The 19546-nt window shown below is 44.0% G+C and overlaps 1 protein-coding gene across 9 annotated transcripts in view; it reads right to left on the bottom strand.

Annotated features, from left to right (window-relative positions):
- The window catches only part of foxp2 (forkhead box P2), a 146965-nt gene that overhangs the window by 47894 nt on the left and 79525 nt on the right, over positions 1–19546 (bottom strand). For 5 of the 9 annotated variants that reach the window (XM_035426168.1, XM_035426167.1, XM_035426164.1 and 2 more), the window contains 2 exons: positions 7383–7508; positions 6712–6801 (listed from right to left, as the gene is read on the bottom strand). In XM_035426168.1, the coding sequence (XP_035282059.1) occupies positions 6712–6801; positions 7383–7508 (216 nt within the window). The remainder of the gene's footprint in view (positions 1–6711; positions 6802–7382; positions 7509–19546) is intronic. The other 4 variants (XM_035426169.1, XM_035426170.1, XM_035426171.1 and 1 more) reach the window with 1 other exon arrangement.

Genomic DNA, 19546 nt, shown 5'->3' with positions numbered 1-19546 from the left:
TTATGACCTTTACTACTGCGGGCAAACATGATACATACTACTGATACTACATTTTCTGAGTTGTTAATATATCTTATTCACTCATATCCATCACAGCAACACCCAAGGAACATTATGAACATTACGTGCAGCCAGCCAGTTGTGATCACTGACATACAATGCACAGCCAGTCAGTTGTGACCACTGACACACAACACTCAGCCAGTCAGTGGTGGCTCCTGACACACAACGCTCAGCCAATCACTGACACATAATGCACATTGTTAATTCATCATGAAATAATGGCTGTGTTATTATTATAGTATTATGAAGAATGCCACACCATGTTCAAGATGCATTTTTCTCCTTAATGCACATTAAAATCACTGATGATTCAGCAGAATGAAAAAACCAGACTCAAGCTGAGACATAAAATGATTCTTACAAATCATTTCAGAGGCACTGCACTAAAATTCCTGCAATCCACAATTTCTCAATCTCACTATACCCTTCCCCCTCTCTCTTGCTCTCTCTCTTCCGATTGTGCAAAAGTTGTTTTTATTTTTTTCCCCTCCCCGATACATTTTCTCTATTTATTATTTGTGTTTTAAATGTCAACGTATAACCGTGCGTTAAGATATTGGCAGGACGGCAGAGTCTGAGAGTGAGAGAGAGAGATGAAGCTGTTGTGTGCCCAGGGAAATCCTCCCGTGGGCAGGGTGTGATGGTGCGGGGATTTACGGGGAGAAGCAGGCGTTTATTGTGGGCTCCCGCGGGTTTATTGTGTAATAACAGACCTGTCACATTACGCAAATACGGCGAGCGGCACCGCGTCGCCGTGCCGACGCTGACGCCGCGGACCGCGAGACGGAATTAGCCGAGCGAAAGCCTTTAGACGCTAATGCTATGCGTAATTACAGCCGAAAGCCCGGCGCACTCTGGATGCTTGTGTACAAAGTCATTTACGCCGCGCCATCTACGGACGATTTCCTTCCCCCTTCCCCTGCGCTATAAAACGCCGAGGCTTCTGCGCCGGCACCTTCACGCTCTATTTAAACCGCCCGGCCTGTTTCCCAACTCCTCCGATGATGTACTGAAGCGACACGGTTAAAATTATTTACACGTTTAATTTTTTTTTAAATGGGGGAAGGTTGGCTTTAAGCACGACTAGAGTGATAAACACACAGATACCACAAAATTAGGCCACTGGCTGTGACACATGGGAACCACATTTGGATTCAGAATAATGTATGCAGTCCAGGAATGTAACTAACTTGGTTGTAAGTTATTTTAAGACACCTCTCCCCATAATAAACCTGTTTTGAGTGGGATGAAAAATGGCAAGCTAATGCCGTATAAACGATACGCAACACTAACACAAACAGCTGGCAGGCAACGTTCATCAACCATCTAGGCAGCTAAAACAGTCGCCTTCACCAGGTGACTGTGCAAGAAGGTTCCGCCAGTGAAAAATGACATTAACACTGGCTGGCTGACAGTGATGCAATTATGTTAAGTTAACTAGATTTACACTAAACACCGTTATAAACTGTCAGGTTTGATGTCAGTAATCAGTCTTCACCTCTGACAGCGCTACCTCTCCCATTTTCTCGGTAGGGGACCTACAGCAAGATGTGCTGGTGAGATGGAGAACATGTGTGTTTGGTAGGGGAAGTGCACAGCACAATGCTCAGTGTTAATTTAACTCTGACAGTGTACACGTGGCCCCCACTGGACTCAAATAAACTGTTTGATCTGAATTAACACTCGGCACGTGGGGTTATAATTGGAACACTGTGTGGGGTTATAATTGGAAGACTGCATGCTCAAATCTCAGACATGTGTTACCCTAGTGCTACACATCCAGCCTGAATGGCTTTCATTAAAAAATGAAGAAAGAGGAAGAGGCTGGTTTGAAAACGCCTTTAAATTTCTATAAAGTTTTCCAGACGGTTTTACCATTTTATTTTGTAAAAAAATGATACAGATGTTAACAAAATTAAACAAAGGTAATGTGATGCTGACATCACTGAAAGTAACTACATCTGAAAATTAAGGACTGAGTCATTTTATTTATCCGTGATCTGCAAAAACAATTCTGCCTGCCTATGAATGGGACTATTCTTTGCTTTTCCAGACAATCGCAGCATTAGGGTGCATGGAGAGAATATGGGGACGATGTATCCATGTATATAAGTCTCCATGTATACATTTAAGCTATGCAAGGGAATATCGATCATACAACAACAAAAGCAACAACAACAACAATATGCACTCATCCAAATAAAATAATCTGTAAGAGCCATTAGACAATGATTCCTGCTACATAAATGGGTCAATAAAACAGCAGAACTAAAACCCTGGAATAACTGTACATGCCGTAAATTGTAAAATATATATGCATATGTAATAAATTAAATTTAATAACCTTCATATGTTGTGAAAGGTATTTTTGTTGGTTTTAGTAAACATATGTAATCAGAGACAGTGGATATGTTAATACAGGACAGACCTACAGATGCATGAAATAAATCCACTGTGGTCTACTTACACGCCTCATTTTGTACTGATTCATACTGGTAACAGGAGGATGGCATAAACCGAATAAATTCAAATATTCAATATTTGCGAATTCTCTGGTGTTATAGGAACCACAGAACTGGTCATGGGCCAATGGGATTCCGAGTCGCTGCACGTGCTGTACATACGCACGTTTAAAAATACCCCACCGTGACGAAGCCAACGTGCAGTAAAGCGTTTTGGCAGAACTCGCATCTATTTTACAGCAGAGACAAACAAACATTCCACCTCCAGGGCCTGAAAGTATTACTTAGCCCTCGTGCTACAATCGATATACACAATGTGCACTTAACCGGCTGATTAAGGCGGATGGTGTCGTGACCTCACTGAGACTGTAGGCCGGCGGATAATACTTCTAAATAAAAAGCGCAAGCAGGAATGCCTCAGGCCAAGCACAAACCAGCCAGAGTCATTAGCACTGACCTCACGGATTACCCCAAGACGAAAGATCAATGACTAAGCAATAGCAGCGCTGACATCATTTAAATCATTACCAAAGTACTGTAAAGCTAGCAATGGCAGTAGTGCGATGCTAATAACGCTGAGTTTATATGCATTTTTTACCAATATGCATTCTTTTAGACTGCGCAGACTAAACTCAATCCCTAGTGGGTGTTTCAGTTTCACCTTTTTACTTGTTTTCTGTTCCCTTTTCTCCCCAAATTTGGATTGGCCAAAAGTAATCACCATCCTGCCCGGCATTGTTATCTGGACTGCTGCTGAAGTCCTTTATTAAACGGGGGCCATCTTGATTTTTAAGGAAGTTTTTAAGTTCAACAGTTCTGGATTAAATCTGAACAATACCAGCAGAGCACCCATGCCTCTGTAGTGTTTGGTATCCTGATTACGCCATATGACGTAACTGCACTGGTGAAGGGATTCTCTCCTTCACAGGGATTCGAACAGAACGAGGCCTTGTTTATTAGCTATCAGGTGACTGCAGGTATGATTTGGTGCTCAACATTGAGGAGCTATGTCTGCAGATACAGGCATCTTCCCCACTTTCCATCTATGGCCTAAAAACAAAGTTCTGAGAAAACAAAGAATTTAGAAAAATACTGGCCAAAAAAAAACAAAAAAAACATCTACTGCACACACTCCTATGGACTAATGGTGTTTACGAGTTATGAACAAGTTATAAACTGAACACCGGAACTAGAGCTGGGAAGCCTTCAATAGCCAGACAATAGCCTGTATCGGAAAACCATGGAACAATACTGAATAACATGGGAGCATTTTTAATGACAGCCACCCTCTATAGTCGATCTTGTTTATTTGATTTACTGCAAAAAAGCATGCATATCATTTTTTGGTTCCATTACTCCATTAAAGAAGGACAGTTTGAGAAAGCAACACCCTTTCCCAGCTCTGTCACGCTTGCTTTACAGGCTATGCATCGTCAAAAACTATGCATTGTCATTCCTGTCAATTTAAAACACTGGGCCAGCTTTAAGTCTATTTCAGCTTAACAAAACCAACCGAAATGCTTGGTTGAGTGAAATAAATATTCTGTGCAGCTGTAAATGAATTTATTTAAGCAAAGAAGAACATCTACTCTCTCGAAAAGAAGAAGGCGTTTTAAGAAAGTCTTGGAAACCGCAATCCTTCCCCTTTAGACCCTACATGTCTGAATCTAATGAGCATTAATTAATTAATGCTGAATTAACAGCGTGCAGTCAAACTCTCGGTCAGACAGCTGTTAGTGGCGAGAAGTGTGCAGTGCAAACCTGAACGTGTCATAGCGCTCAGAACAACGTGAAATTTTACCGCAAAATGCCACAAATATGGAAGGCAACGTTTCTACAAAGTAGTGCGGTTCCTACCAATATTTCCAGTTTTAAACTACTAATTTTTCCTGTTTTAAACAACTCATTTACATAATCAGAATAAGCCAATCTAAACCATTTAATGGAAGTCATCGAGCTGCCCTCGCAAACCGTGTCTTGCTCCCATGCATAATTAGGTACACAGGGGTGTGACTCCAATTGAAGGTGTCGTCATTGTAATACTCTGTGAAAATATTAACGATGAGGTTAACTCCAATTTTCCCTTCTGTAATTAAATGCACAGAGCACTAATGAGGTAACCTACTGTTCCTTGATAGCACTTATTAGTTGAGAGCAGAGCACGCTCTCACACTGCAATTTAGACCTAAAAATAAAAGCTTAAAATATTTTAATTGTTGACATTATCAAAAGGCAGCTGAAGAGATCTTACAACGGACGGCATTGTTGTCGTGTTTTTTGTCTCGTCTGAAGGAAAAATTCTCTGTTGAACAGGGTCACAAGAGGAATGCGTTAAAAGCTGCATGGATGTGACCTTATCCACACCAGTGACAAGCAAATAAAGACACCATTGTATGAAAAATCAATACGGCAAATTATACTTGATGAGATAAACTGACAGCTAGACACAAAAGAATTAGCTAGGCGGAATTAGCTTCCTTTCAACAGAGCATTCTTCAGATTAATACACTCTTGTACTTCAGTGGAACTAATAAATGAGAAATATATTTAATAAATTAAACAGACTGCTATTCAAACCAAATAAAAGAAAACAGTTTCACACTGGCTGGAATGCATACATTCACATATGCACAAATGCAGGAGCGCACACACACACACACACACACACACACACACACACACACACGGACACATGCAGACAGACACATACACACACACACACACACATGCAGACACACACAAAACCTGGTGTTCACTGGGCATGGCTTATATCAACAAATATATCTCTTCGCTACCTGTCTACAATGCACATGCTGTTCCAATGACTGTTCCAGAAACTTCCACGGCCTCAATGAGCACTCTAAACCCTCTGACATTTCGCCGCTTCTGAAATAATAATTCACACTGTAAAAACAAAATTCCTGTGGAAACATGCTTAGCTTTCAAATGCAGATAAAATAAGACCCTGGTTGACTGCAGGCGCTGCCGGGGTTGGAGAGGCTGATTTCGGGGGGGGGGGGGACGGGGGGGGCGGCGGTTAGCACGTTTCACTCCGTAACGCAGTACAGCACGTCTCTTTCATGATTAAAAGTCAGACGACGCTCAAGGCACGAAGCTGTCTCGAGGTTTCAAACAAAAAAAACCTTGAACAAACAACCGAAATACGAAGATTAAAGGGTCGTCCATCACTCGTACATTCAAAATTCACAAGCTTTAATGCCCTATATATACAATATGAAGACACTAATGCCTTGTGTATGCGCCAACATGCAGATTTATGAAGCCATGTCATAATTTGACAGAATATAGCACTACGCCTCCATCAGACCTAGCAGCTACACCCAGCCAAGTTAAGGGTGGAGGTTAAAGGTGAACAGATTCCTGCACAGATCATAATCTCTCTACACAGTGAATTTGGTTCAAGGTGAGGATGAAGGTTAAAGGTGGGCACAGAGTCCTTCGCAGGTAAAAGGAGCACAGCGAATGAAAAGTTGGGCTGCTTGCTGATCTGCCGCCGTGAGCGGCTACATGGCTAGCAAAACCAGCATCCAGCTAATGGCCCATCATCAGCACATGCCAGACGCGAAACTGATAGCGAAGTTAGCGCAGGCGGGTGTGATGAGGATCAGATGTGAGAACAGTTGGATAGTTGGCGACTGGTGGAGAGGTGGAGGACTGAGAGCTGGCACAGTGGGGGCGAACTGGTGTGTTTAGTTTTGGGGGGGGGTGCTGGTTTATAGGGGCTGTCCAGAGCTACAGAGGGCCAGGGAGGTAATGGAAGGGGGGGGGGGGGGATTTGGGGGCTTCTGGAAGGAGTTCACGAGGGCTATAAGGGCTTTGGGGAGCTATGAGACACACCTTAACGACAAGGAGCCTCTGTCTACAGTGCAGAGAATGGAGGCCCCGTCCAGGAGCAGCTGGCCGCCAGAAACGTCTCAAAACACAGCTTTTAAAAAAACAGCAAGAAAAAAACAACTTCCTTTTCTTCTGTTAAAAAAGACGAGCTGCTAGAACAGCAAGCCAGTCGCCTCTCAGGAGGACGGGGTCCGCCGCACGGAAAGGGAAGCGGCTCGCGTTAGCGCCAGCCGCTCGCTGACGCTGAAGCGAGCGACGGGTCGGAAATGAAAAAGCCGCGCGCGGACGCCGAGGTGGGGGGGGGGGAGAGATCACGGGGCGTGGCACTCACCTGCAGCGGACGCTGTTTGTCGTTGTTCTTTGGAGATTTCAGGCCGCTGCTCTGCTGCTGCAGGAGTAATTGTCTGGCTGTCTGTAGGGCCTGGGAAGAGAGAGACGGGGAAGAGGTGAGCGAGGCTGGCCCTCCTTACAGATGAGCTCCGTATCCTCCACAACACAAAGTGTAGCAGGGAAAAAAAAACTAATCAACAGCAGCTTTGGCCACACTGCTAATGCGGAAAAGAGCAAACTTTAACAAGCTTAAAGAAATGTACGAGTAATAATAATAATGATAATCAATCATCATCATCATCATGACAATAATAAAAATATTATCTAAATTATATAATATATAATTATAAGGCTTAACAGCAATGTACAGAAAACAACAGCAACCATAATAATAATAATAATAATAATAATAATAATAATAATAATATGCAGTGTGCTGTCAGTGCCATAGCCAAAGATAGAGAGAGGCAGCCCCTCCACAGCCCTTGAGGGAGGCAGGCAGTGCCACAGCAGTGGAATTGACCTGTCTAGAGTGTGCCCCGCTCAAATGCCCACTTCTCTCCAAATTACCAGCCCATTTGCATATTCATAATATCAATTTGAGGCAGAGGCAAAAGATGTGAAGTGTTACTAGAAGCCGTAATTAAATTAGACAAATCAACATCAGATTACCTTTGAAAGCAAATTAGGCGGGAACTGGGAATTTGCAGCGTTGTGCGCTAGACTCTCAAAGGCGGAACTTAAACCCTCATTCCGTCTGTTTTCAGCGCGAAACGAAAATGTCGGCCTGCTGTTTACCTACCGGATAAAAAAAAAAGAAAAAAAAAAGGAAAATGACTCACAGCTTATTTTTAGGCACCACCGAGTTAAATGTTTCTAAGACTTTCTGATCCAACATAAATTACTAGAAGCAAAGTCAATCATAATTACGACTGCTTAAATATCCAGTAATGTACTATGGTCAATATCGGTTCTTGATATTGGCCATATGGGCAAAGGCATGTGGTCTTTCCCTCTCTTAAATTCAAATGTTAATGGGTATAGAATATCTGAGTCTGTTATCCAAAGATTGTCTACTCCTGCAGGAATGTCTGTTTATTTTATTGGCTCGGCCAAAGCTGTGATTTTGATTGTGGCCAGTCGATACCAGCAGGGTAAACAGAGTAACACAATGTAATGCCGCAATATCGTAATCCATAATCCATACAGGAATGCTGAGTTTGCCCCAAGAGGCCAACAAATGATCCCCACTTCAGACATTTACAGATCTACTGCCAGGGCAGCATCTGGTTTTCAACATTTATATGTCATATTACTCAACAATGCCTGGCTAAAAGAATACATCATTTCACACACATGAAGCGCATTTATCTTTTTATTTTTTACCACCCACAGTATCTACCTTTCACTCAACATCCCCGGAAAGGGAATCCTACTGTTGAGAGAATAAGGTGTCAACGTCCTCAGAATGGGCGGGGCCGCAACGACTTGTCAATCACTGACATGTCTGAACCAATTAAAAAAGTTTCACTCTCTGCAGAAAGACAGTGATTGGTTAAAACCGGTGAGTCAGCGATAGCATGTGCTAGCATTTTCATCTTCATGAAGCCTTGCTCTCCTGCCATTTACAGCAGTGAGCTCCTCCGCGTTTTCTTTTATTTTTTATTTCCTGTGCATTGCTCTTTATGTTTCCACCCTGGAGGATTTTTATCCACATGAAGTGAAACCATGCTGCTATTCAGCTTATTATTTCAGATTGGTAATAACAAGGAAGAAAAGGCAATAATGGTCAGAATAAGTGATGCTACCAAAAATCAAAACTAGAGAGAGAGAGAGAGAGAAGCAGGAGTCTGGAGGTGGCTCGCTCTTGCCTGAAAGAACCAGAAATGTTCACCATACGCCTGAACATAGCTGAACAACAGGAAGACCGTAAAGCCACAGCGACTGCACTTCTTAAAGCTTCCACAAACAAACCAAAATATGCTGGAATATATTCAGCTCAGCTGGGCATATTCCCCTTCAAAAAGCACACACACGCACACATACGCACAAACGTACGCACACACACACACAACTACACATCCACAGCGGATGTAGAAATGACAAATGTAAAAAAAAGAAAGAAAGAAAAAAAAAAAACTTTGCTGTTTTTTCATTGTGAGGAAGAAGAAAAACACTTCAGATAGTGGAAAGACACTTTTTCTACGAGAATCAAGGGGTTGTGTTTTTTTCCGCCGCGCTCCGGTATCCATGGCAACAGTTTCTTTGACAGGCCTGTGCATATGGCACTACACTACCAGCTGGTGTGAACACTGTTTGAACTAGAGCATTGAGATGCTGAGCAAACAGAAAAAAGTTGCCACGTCTTAACCCTCAGGGAAGGAAGCCATCCCCTGATCAATTATGAAAAGGCAGGGAGAGGGCTGCCACTGTCTGGCTCCTGCCGGGTCTCAGAGCAGGCAGGAAGACACTGGAAACCAGAGTAAACAAACTCCATGCAGTGGCACTGTGTCCTAACAACATTGATTTGTCTCCCCAGAAAAAGGATCGGCTGCCATTGTGGAGGGCACGGCTTTAACTTCAGGAGAGGTGGGGAGAACACGCAGAGACACAAAGACACTCAGTCACTCGCTCACACGCACACACACACACACACACACATGCATGCATGAGCACGCACACACACACACACACACACACATGCATGAGCACGCACACACAGACACACACACACACATGCATGAGCACACACACACACACACACACACACACACATGCATGAGCACGCACACACAGACACACACACACAGAAACACACACACACACACACACATGCATGAGCACACACACACACACACACACACACATGCATGAGCACGCACACACAGACACACACACACAGAAACACACACACAAACACGCACGTATGCATAAGCATGCACATACAGGCACACACACACACACAGAAACACACACACAAACACGCACGTATGCATAAGCATGCACACACAGGCACACACACACACAGAAACACACACACAAACACGCACGTATGCATGAGCACGCACACACAGACACACATACACGCAAACACGCACGTATGCATGAGCATGCACACAGGCACACACACACACACGCGCGTGCATGTGCACACACACAGGAGCGCACACACATGTACAGTATGCGCGTACACACACAGGTACACACACATGCATACACATGCACATACGTGCGTGCATACACACATGCACATACACACATTCTGCGACTATATTGTTATAGTTTCAAGTGCTTATTCTAGGCTACAGTTTCAAAAATATTAGTCATGACTAAGGGTCTGTCCACACTTGATTCTAGTGGTTTGATGACTGTGATAACTAACCATACCCAATTCTGCAATCTGCCTATCCACAAAATTCCCACGAGTGGAGCTAGAACACCATTCACGTGAACAAGAGCCACACCTCAATCCAGCAGTACGAGTAAACAAACACGGAAACTTGTGGAAAGTCCCCCCCCCCCCCCCCACTGTTGACAATGATCACATTCAACATAGACACAGGCCACCTGCAACTCTGGTTAATATCACAGAGCATTCAGACACTCTCTGCATCCGTTTTTATTTATTCATTTCATTCATTCAAATATAATCAGTTAAATTCCTCTAGCCTTAGCCTTTGCTAAATTTGATATTCACATCCGGAATGACATAAGACATAAGCTACTAATGAAATCACCCCAACCAAATCACATTGTGACACGTTCAATAACTGCTTCACCTGCAGCTACAAAATCAATCGCTGATTAGCAAGAATTATGTTGGAACAGACATCGACAACATAAATCCACTGAATATAGCACTACAACAAAAGAATCTCTCTTACTCTTCCTCTCTGTCTTTCTCTCTCTCCCACAGTCTTAATTTTTCCTTGATCTTAGAGCGGAGTGACTGCAAACTAAGATGGTTTCAATCTATCAAAGTGTAGCACACAATTTTACTGGGAAAGGTTAATCAGCTGTCTGGCAAACAGCTTTGGACAAGTAGTAATACATAAATGAATAGGCCATTTACAACTGTTCCCTGGGGGACAGTGGGAGAGAGGCAAAAGACAGGCACACTGGCCTTTCCAGCATCTACCCCTATAAGTTCTGAAGTCTGAGGTATGGAGCTATTCAGTAATAAATACAGACCCAGTCTGTCACATGTATGGACCCAGTCTGTCACATGTACATGAGCCAGTCCATCACATGTACACTACCCAGTCTGTCACATGTACATGAGCCAGTCCATCGCATGTATGGACCCAGTCTATCACATGTGCACTACCCAGTCTGTCACATGTACACTACCCAGTCTGTCACACGTACACTACCCAATCTGTCACATGTACACTACCCGGTCTGTCACACGCATATTCGGTCTCAGATGACCCCACAGCCAGCCCAGACAGACAATCCGGCAGGAGACACTTCCAACGAATTACTATGAATTACTCCGCCACTGCCAAAGACGCGGGATTGAACTCTCTGGCTTCTTCCAAATGTGTGTGTTTAGCACCTCGCGCCACTTCTATGAGCAGGGTTGCAAATAAACTCACGTGTCACACGAACACGTTCTACTTAAACTGCCAGCTACAGTCAAAATTACAGGTGTTTAATTCAGCATTTGTCTATCACGTCTTGCCAATTCTATCTCTTTTGTCTGTTGATAAAATAGCGCCCAGCACCCTATTTTACAGTGCAAAGAGCCGTAATGGCAGTACGCACCAGTTGCCTTGTTTTGAATACTGAAAAGAGCCGTACAGCGAGTTTGAGCCCTATCCCATTCGCTGTTAACGGCAATTACTGTGTTTTGAAAATGCGCATGGCATGATGGGAATGACTTTGAATAATTACAGAAAAACTGAAGTCGTTTGTTTTCTAAATGATCAAAATGAGTCATTAAATTATTTAAGAACATTGTAGATTTTTTAAAAAACAACAGTTGGTTGTGGGTTGTGGGTGAAATGATGCACAGACACTGCTGTCAGAGTAGGCGAGAAAGAAATAAGACAAGTTGCAAAACTAAACATCACCACAGATGTACAGTACACACAAAACATTTCAGATTGCTAAAAAAAGTCCACATTGTTAATGCAAAACTAAAATACAGAATCTCGCACTGATTACGGAACTGTGTAAAAGCACAATGGCTTCCCACTGGTTTAAACGATTCTATGTCACACACATAATTGAACATTATCCATGTTTATCAAAACCTCTGCAACAGAAATGATGCCATTTCAAAAGTGTTATGAACGAATATACCAACCAACCAATATATTTGTAGAGAATTATGCATAATTGCTCATTTAGGAAATGATCTTTGGTTGTTAAATACTCGTTTCCCAAATCAGGTTTAATTAAATCCTTTGCCATGTGGTCTCTGGTAGTTGTTGTAACAAGTAAAAATAAAAATTTAAAGTATTCTAACAACAGTTACTAAGTACTTATCAAACCAAACTTTTATTAAGTGCTCATGTCAGTGAGACTGTACAGTGCAACACAGCACCACCTCTGTGAAATATTCAGCATTAATGCAACTGGAGTTGTAATGTACTGGAGTTTATATGGGGTAAAATGAGGAAGTGGGGACAAATGCACTCCATCAGTGTTGATTTAACACTGAACACTTTCTGCATAAGGTCTCAGTAAGGACACAACTGATCTCCAGAAACATGAGCGGCCAACACACCATTTATCATCACTAACAGAATCGCGGCCCATTCGCGTGATCAGAAAACCATGGAAAGAAATGGACAACAACGCTCAAAGCGATTTTAAAAAACGTTATACTGAGGCTGAAAAAGCAACCAGGCAAAGTGCCTTAGAGCCAGCCACCCCACAGGCTGACAGGAAAAGGGACTTCTGCAGTCGCTACCCTATTTACCGAAAAAAAAAGGATGAAAAAAAGGTCAAGAAACTTCCGTCAGAACTTTTGTTGCCAAGCTACGCGCCGCCAAAACACGGAGAACGCGTCCATTTAACCCGGGTTGCCTGGAACCTTCAAACGAGACGGAATGACATCCCGTCCTATTAATACCCTCGGCGTATAAACAGAGCGGCGTGTGACGGATTCTTGAGAGCGCCGGGGCTAAAAAATCTCTCACTCCAACATAAATAACAAGGCCACTCAGAGGCATATTTGATGTTGATATTCATCGCTGAGGAACAACAGCGCGGCTCGGGCCTTCTTATGAAAATAGATTCAGCCCAAATGGATCCGCTGTAATTGGTTGCAGATAGCGAGGTCAGGGGAGGGAGAAAAAAAAAGAAAAAAAAAAGAAAAAATGATACAGGCGACCATTATGTGAAACGCTGAGAAACAAGCCTGTTTACACAGACAACTCCTGGCTACGCTAATGGCTGAGCGCTGGGGAGAGGAAAAGGCAGACAGCGGGGGGAAAAAAAAAAGCCAGGCGCTCCGAACGTTCCCTCTCTCCACCTGGTGTTTAAATCTACATTTATGAATAAGGGAACGGGACGGGGCAATTACTACGTGCCTTTTTAAAAAGACGTTCTGACACCGAAAAAAGAAAAGAGAAGAAAAGAAAAGAAAAAAAGAACAGGAAATCCTTACCAGCGTGCCGTTTAATTAGGAAGTGGCAGATCAGATGGAGAAGGAAGCCCTCTAGAGGAGATCAAATTGTCTTTCTGAACAAAAGCTCTCGTTTTTTTTAATTACAAGCGAAAATGACCTAAAACAGAGCAGATCTGAGAATGCTAACATTCCAAATACACGTGATGACGGAATGAAGAAACCACCACTGCCTGAAAATGGTGGCCTTCAGACCAACACAACTGTTCGGTGGGCTCATAACGGGCCTTGTTCTGAATGCTAGGACAACACTGACTGTATTTTCCATAACGAATGCATTATTAATGTGCTATAAAAGTGTAATTACAATATGTTGCGCAGGACTAGCGACACACTCAAGCACACCGCTGAGAACCGAACGCAAAATAAAAAGACAGATGTACACACATATCAACATTTTTGTTTCACAAGATCATACCAACCCTAGACCACGTACATTTAGTACTTCATCTCTTATGATGCTGGCAAAATATCAAAAGAAATTCTGTTGATCTTGCCTATCTCTGGAAATTTTCAACAGAACATGCTAATAACGTAGTCATACAAAATGCAGAGTTATGTTCTAAATATCATAGAACATTGATAAATATTGTTTCTTTTAAAGTTCCAAGTAATCCAAGGAATTGTACCAGTCTCTAAAGGGTAAACATCAGCAATCTACTTTCACAAATAAACAGCACAAAAATTATTTTTCAGATAAGTGTACAAGACCGATTAGCGGCTGAAATGACTGAAATATGCATTTGACCCAGGTCTGTTCAGTGCCAAGTACTTCCCGGGCAAAAATAATATGCTTTCCACTTCACACAGCAAAGGCACAAGCGCGGGCAGCTTGAGCAGTGTTTTATCAAGCTCGCTGGCCCCACAGCGTCACCCTCACGGGCTCTGCGCTGCACTTGAGAATTCAAACCGTCAAAACTGTTCAGGCTGGCCCTGTTCCCCTTCCAGGCAGGCCGTGAAAGAGCCTGACCTTTTGCACAGAGCGACAGGGAAGAGAGAACCACATCCAGCACGGTTACGCACCGGATAAACAAGCGGATCGCAAAGTGTTCTAATTAGCCGGCTGATGCTAAGCTAAAACGGGGGGGGGGGGGTGGAGAGTCTTTAATGAGCCAATCAGGAGGAGGAGGGGGGAAAACCGGGTATGAGACTGGGTATAGACAGGAAAGAAGAGGCTACTGTGAAATCAGACGAACATTCTGGCAAGGAGAATAACAGAGAGAGAGAGAGAGGGGAAAAAAAAGAGGGAGAGAGAGAGAAAGAGAGAGAGAGAGGGAGAGAGAGAGAAATAGGGAGAGAGGAAGAGAGAGACAGAGAGTGAGTATTGGAATAATGAGCATTCGTATTTATAACTCAATAAATCAGCCGAGCCTGTAATGTACCAGGGGGTCCATGGAGAATCCCCCCCCCCACCTCCTCCCCTCCCCAGTCCTGAAGGAACAATGGCCTACTGTGAGCCTGCAAGACTGAGGCCACGGGCTGCGCGCTGGGAAAGGAGCCTCGCTCACGTTGTTTATTGATTCTCTAGATTAAGAATCCCGGGGAGAGGATTGTAACAGACAACCATAAAATTATTTTTGGTGTGCTTATTTACCTTTCCCTTGCATCTATTTGGCCTGTGTCTGTAGACAATTACGGTTTCCAGCCCAGACTCAGGTGCTAATAATGAAGGACAAATAGAATCATATGTGTAAACTTCCCCTTCTGATGAAAATTTATATTAACTTTCTGCCACTGTAAACACAACTGCATAGCTCAGCCTCCCTGATGAATTGGTGATGAATTCAGTCATTTATATCCCGGGGATCTGCGCGTTTATGGGGGGGGGGAGGTTGGGGGGGGGGTGGGGGGGGAGATGAGAAGCGGCTGCATTGTGTAACCTCCTCGCTCTTTCTCAACAGGAGAAAAAGAAAACACGGGGACTGTTTAGCCCGTCTCTCAAAGTGTGCAAATCTCACTTCTAATAGGCGGGTTTTTCGGGCGGCTTTTTGTGCAGTTCCAGAAAGGGGAGCCGGAGCCAGAACAAATAAGCCAGACAGCACTAAAACAGCAGGTATATATATTTATACAAACTTTCAGACTTCTCTCTCCACGTAAAAAAAAAAAAACTGGTATGGAAATTCTGCACAATACAGGGGAATCTTTGTTGAACTGTGCAGCTTGGTGCTGTATATAACAGCCAGACAGGATTGGTACAGGAGGGAAAAATAACCTCTCTGTGGAAAAAGGAAATCCAGAAAAACGTATACAATGATACCACTAATGCTACAACTATAACAGAAAACTACTATTAATACTATTACTTTATACTACTACTGAAACTAATACTTCTTATGCTAATGCTATTACTTACTACACAGGACAAGAAGAAATACGATTACAACAAACTGAATAACCGTACAATAAAATAACAGATGCACATTATAAACCTGGTATTTATTTTCTGTTTCGTTATCTCCACCACAATGGACTGAATGCGGTAAGCCTGTCCCTCTGCCTGCACTGTACGTAGCTCGATGCAGTCCTCCTCGCCCCTTCAGTTATGAAATCCGTTTCCATCCTCCTCCTGCGAGCCAGCTTTAAGCAAAGCCTGGGTTTAGACGAGGTGATTCAGCAGCCTTTCAGATCCTTTTACTTCATCTTTTTTATTTATTTATGGAAGTCTTTCATGGCTTCAGGACTCAAAGACGTGACAATCCCCTTCCCCCCTAAATCTCGCTTCCCTGTTCGTCCAGGATGAGTCCCTCCTGGCCGCCAGGAGACGGTCCCGGCAAACCCGCGCCTGTGTGACGGCGTCCTGGCCTGGCTCTGCTGCGGCAGGCGGGGCCGCGTGATTGGCACGCGACTGGCCGTGGCTTCGCCCAGGGAGCGAAGGTTTCGCTCGGGGGAAGATAGCCCAGGCTTCGGCAGCGTCTGAAGTGTGCCCAAAGGATCTCGGTGTGAAAGTGACCCCAGCTGGGGGAACGCAGGCTAGGAAGAGGCAGCGGCTGATGTGAGCGCATTACGGAGGATGTGCACGTTACAGAGGATGTGCTGGTTGCCGAGGATGTGCGCAATACAGAACTGCATTTTGAGTCCTTCTAGAATATCAATATCAATTCTGTCAATATGCAGTGACAGAATAACCTTACCAATATGACTTGGCATCCCAAATTGGGGGGAAGGGATACAGAAATATTTACAAGTGCTGATGTGGATCGCTGTTTGGAAGACACCTCGCCATGTTTTTGTTCTGATACAGCCTGTGACATTTGCTGCGAGAAGGCCAGACACCTGATTGCCTTTAGATACAAGCTTGTGTCACAGTCTCCAACACAGGCGTCAAATGATCAACTAATTTCCATGCCAACGGTAGCACTTCCTTCCCCATTTTAGACTTGACTGGGAACAGAAAACACGCTGTGTTGCTGTCATTTAAAAAGTTGCTGTTGCTCCACTAGAGAACCTACTTTGTTATTCCTTTCTGCATGTTTTTAGCACAGCGGCGACTTTTATTGTGGCTTAGCGCAACACGTTTAGCGTAGCCGCACGTCTGCATTCCGTGTTTCTGGAGAGAAAGAGCGCGCAGTGATCATGATCCATTTAATTTTTTTCCCCCCACTCTTTTCACAGACCCGGGCGGGCATGCTTCACACAGATTGCGGAAGACGTTTTTTTGTGGGGATGTAGTGTTAAAACTCCGCCGTTCGCGCTCGGCGTGAGAAGTCGAAGAGAGTGGCGGCGGCGGCGGCGGAGCCTTTATGGAGGGCGCTTTGTCGGCCGCCTCTCAAGACGCTGTAATGGCGTGGAGTGCCAAAAGCCTCGCGGCGAGGCCGCCTTTCGGCGCTCGGAGCGTTCGCCTCGTTCTTTGTTGACGAGCGTCTATTACGGAGGCTCGGGGACCAAAGGAGACGTCTGGAGGCGACGAGTAATCCTGCCGCGCTTCAGAAAGATCTGAAAGTCTTTTTGGGAAAAAAAAAAAAAAAAAAAAACCACAAAAGAAGATGCGCTTGTGCTGGATGTCGATACTGACGCGCTCGGCTGCGATACAGATGAGCGCACACGAGCGAGAAAGCACACGCGTGTAAACAAGACAACAACACTCAAACAACAAACAACACTCACAAACCCAGAGATAGAGCCTGTAAACAGCAAACGGCACTGCCGAAATGTAATAGAAGGGTAAGCTAACCCGTGTTACACAATCATTCAATCACTACCATGTACTTCCTTGCTATTAAAGCTGAATTGCCTTAAATAAAAAAACAAACAAAAAAAAAAACACTCAATAATCATTAAGGCGAACATTATTTGCACATTATTCACACATTATTATGCGCTTTCGAAACACAGCACTAGAAACCAGACAATGCCACAGAAGTAATAAGCAAGTCGTACCCTCTCAGATCGTTTATTTGTTCGTCTTTCTTTTCTTTACAAAAACAGATCAGCAAGGTCAGCAATTAGCAAAATGAATTGAATTTGTGGAGAAAAAAAAAAAAAACTATTGTATTTATTTATTAGTCACAGCCAAGGACAAACGTTGATCGAAGTGAGTCCAACTGAGTCCAATTAAGCTGAGTGTTTAACAGTCTATGGTGCTTTCTCGAGAGTTCCTGCCATACAAGCATCAAAGTTACATCATGGCTTCTCCGTGCTAATCCAGGTGAACCCCAGTGGGGAAATAAAGAAACCAAAAACATACTGTCAGTGACGCTGTAACTGGAGCCAATAGTTTTGTATTTCTGTGGAGGGCAAAATATTTTTGATTGGCTCAGACAAGTCCATGACTGATAGCTCACTGTAGACCCGCCCATTACAGAGCTTGGGAAACCTCACCCCCCCCCCCCCCCCCCCCCCCCCCCCCCCCCCCCCCCCCCCCCCCCCCATCACTGCCACACACCTCCAAGAGTGGAGTCACCTGAGTGACCCTGGCTTTGCCCTTCAGCACCTCACAAATGTAGCCATTAGATAATCAATTTCCCCCGCGCATACTTTATCTATACCCCACAGCCCACACTAACTGCAAGTCAATAGTGTGTGTCTGTCTCTTAAAGGCCTGGGTCTTGTGGCTACAGAATTACCCAGAGGGGTCAATACGATGCACCTCTTTGGCTTTGAGAAGACACCCGTGCAGCTAACCCTAAGTGTTCAAAGGCTATTGACAGCGGTGAAATGAATACTGTGCAGACGTATTTGTTTGGGGGAGGGAAAAAAAAAAAAAAACGAAGTTAACGAAAAACTGATTTTGATTGGTTTCGGACTGCAAGCAGACCCAGTCTGCGTAAAGACTGTATGGTGTAGATTTCAGCAGACAGTCATCCACACAGGTGACACGTAGGTGGACAGCTCAACCACGGGGGAAAAATAAAAAAAAATGAAATAAAAAATACACAGAGGAGTTTTCTTCCCTTTCGTGTTCTTTTTTCCCAGTGTCATATTTCCTGCAGTACACAGTGCAGAACTTTCTGAGAGAGAAAAGTTGAAAATCTCAAAGGCGCCACAAATAGTATTGGCTTGGGATATGTGTGCATGTGAGGTGGGGGGGAAGGGGGGGGGGGAATATAAGACTGTGGCAGCAAACAATAACAGCGAAACAGCAGCTTAATATTGTTTGTACGCCTGGCAAACAGAAACTAATATAGCGAGTAAACAAGAAGCAGGTTCCTTGCCTCGACTGCTTTGTTCCAAGGAATCCGGCTCTAACCGCGAAAAACCCCCCACGGCTGTTACTATTAGATTCCTCCAGGTCTACAGCGCCCTGTTCTGGAAGGGGGGGGTAGATTCGGAAGCCCTCCCCCCGCCACTCGGCTCACCAAAAAAAAAAAAAAAAAAAAGAAAGATCAGGGGAAGTTAATAGGTACTACATCCGCAACGACGGGAACAATGCATCTTAGTCTACATTTCGCTGCTTATAAGGTGCCGCGGCTCCTTCGCCATGATCCGCTTTATCTCTAAGTTGCCTTCGCGTATTCCAATTATGCCGCGCGCCTGACCTTTTAGTAAAGCCCACGGAAGATACAGTTATCTTCTCTTATGACACGCAACATCTATCAATCAACATTTTCCCCGCAATTTATTTAAGGGAGAAAACCAGCACCGGCGGCAAGTGAAGCGAGGCTCTCTCTCTCTCTCCATCTCTGTCTCTCTGTCTTTCTCTCCCAATCTCTCTCTCTCTCTCTCTCTCTCCCCCCATCTCTGTCTCTCTCTCTCTTTCTCT

Source organism: Anguilla anguilla, chromosome 7 (assembly GCF_013347855.1).
Source record: "Anguilla anguilla isolate fAngAng1 chromosome 7, fAngAng1.pri, whole genome shotgun sequence".
Taxonomy (NCBI): Eukaryota; Metazoa; Chordata; class Actinopteri; order Anguilliformes; family Anguillidae; genus Anguilla; species Anguilla anguilla.
Note: the sequence above shows the minus strand (reverse complement) of the source record. Positions and strands in the feature narration are given on the sequence as shown.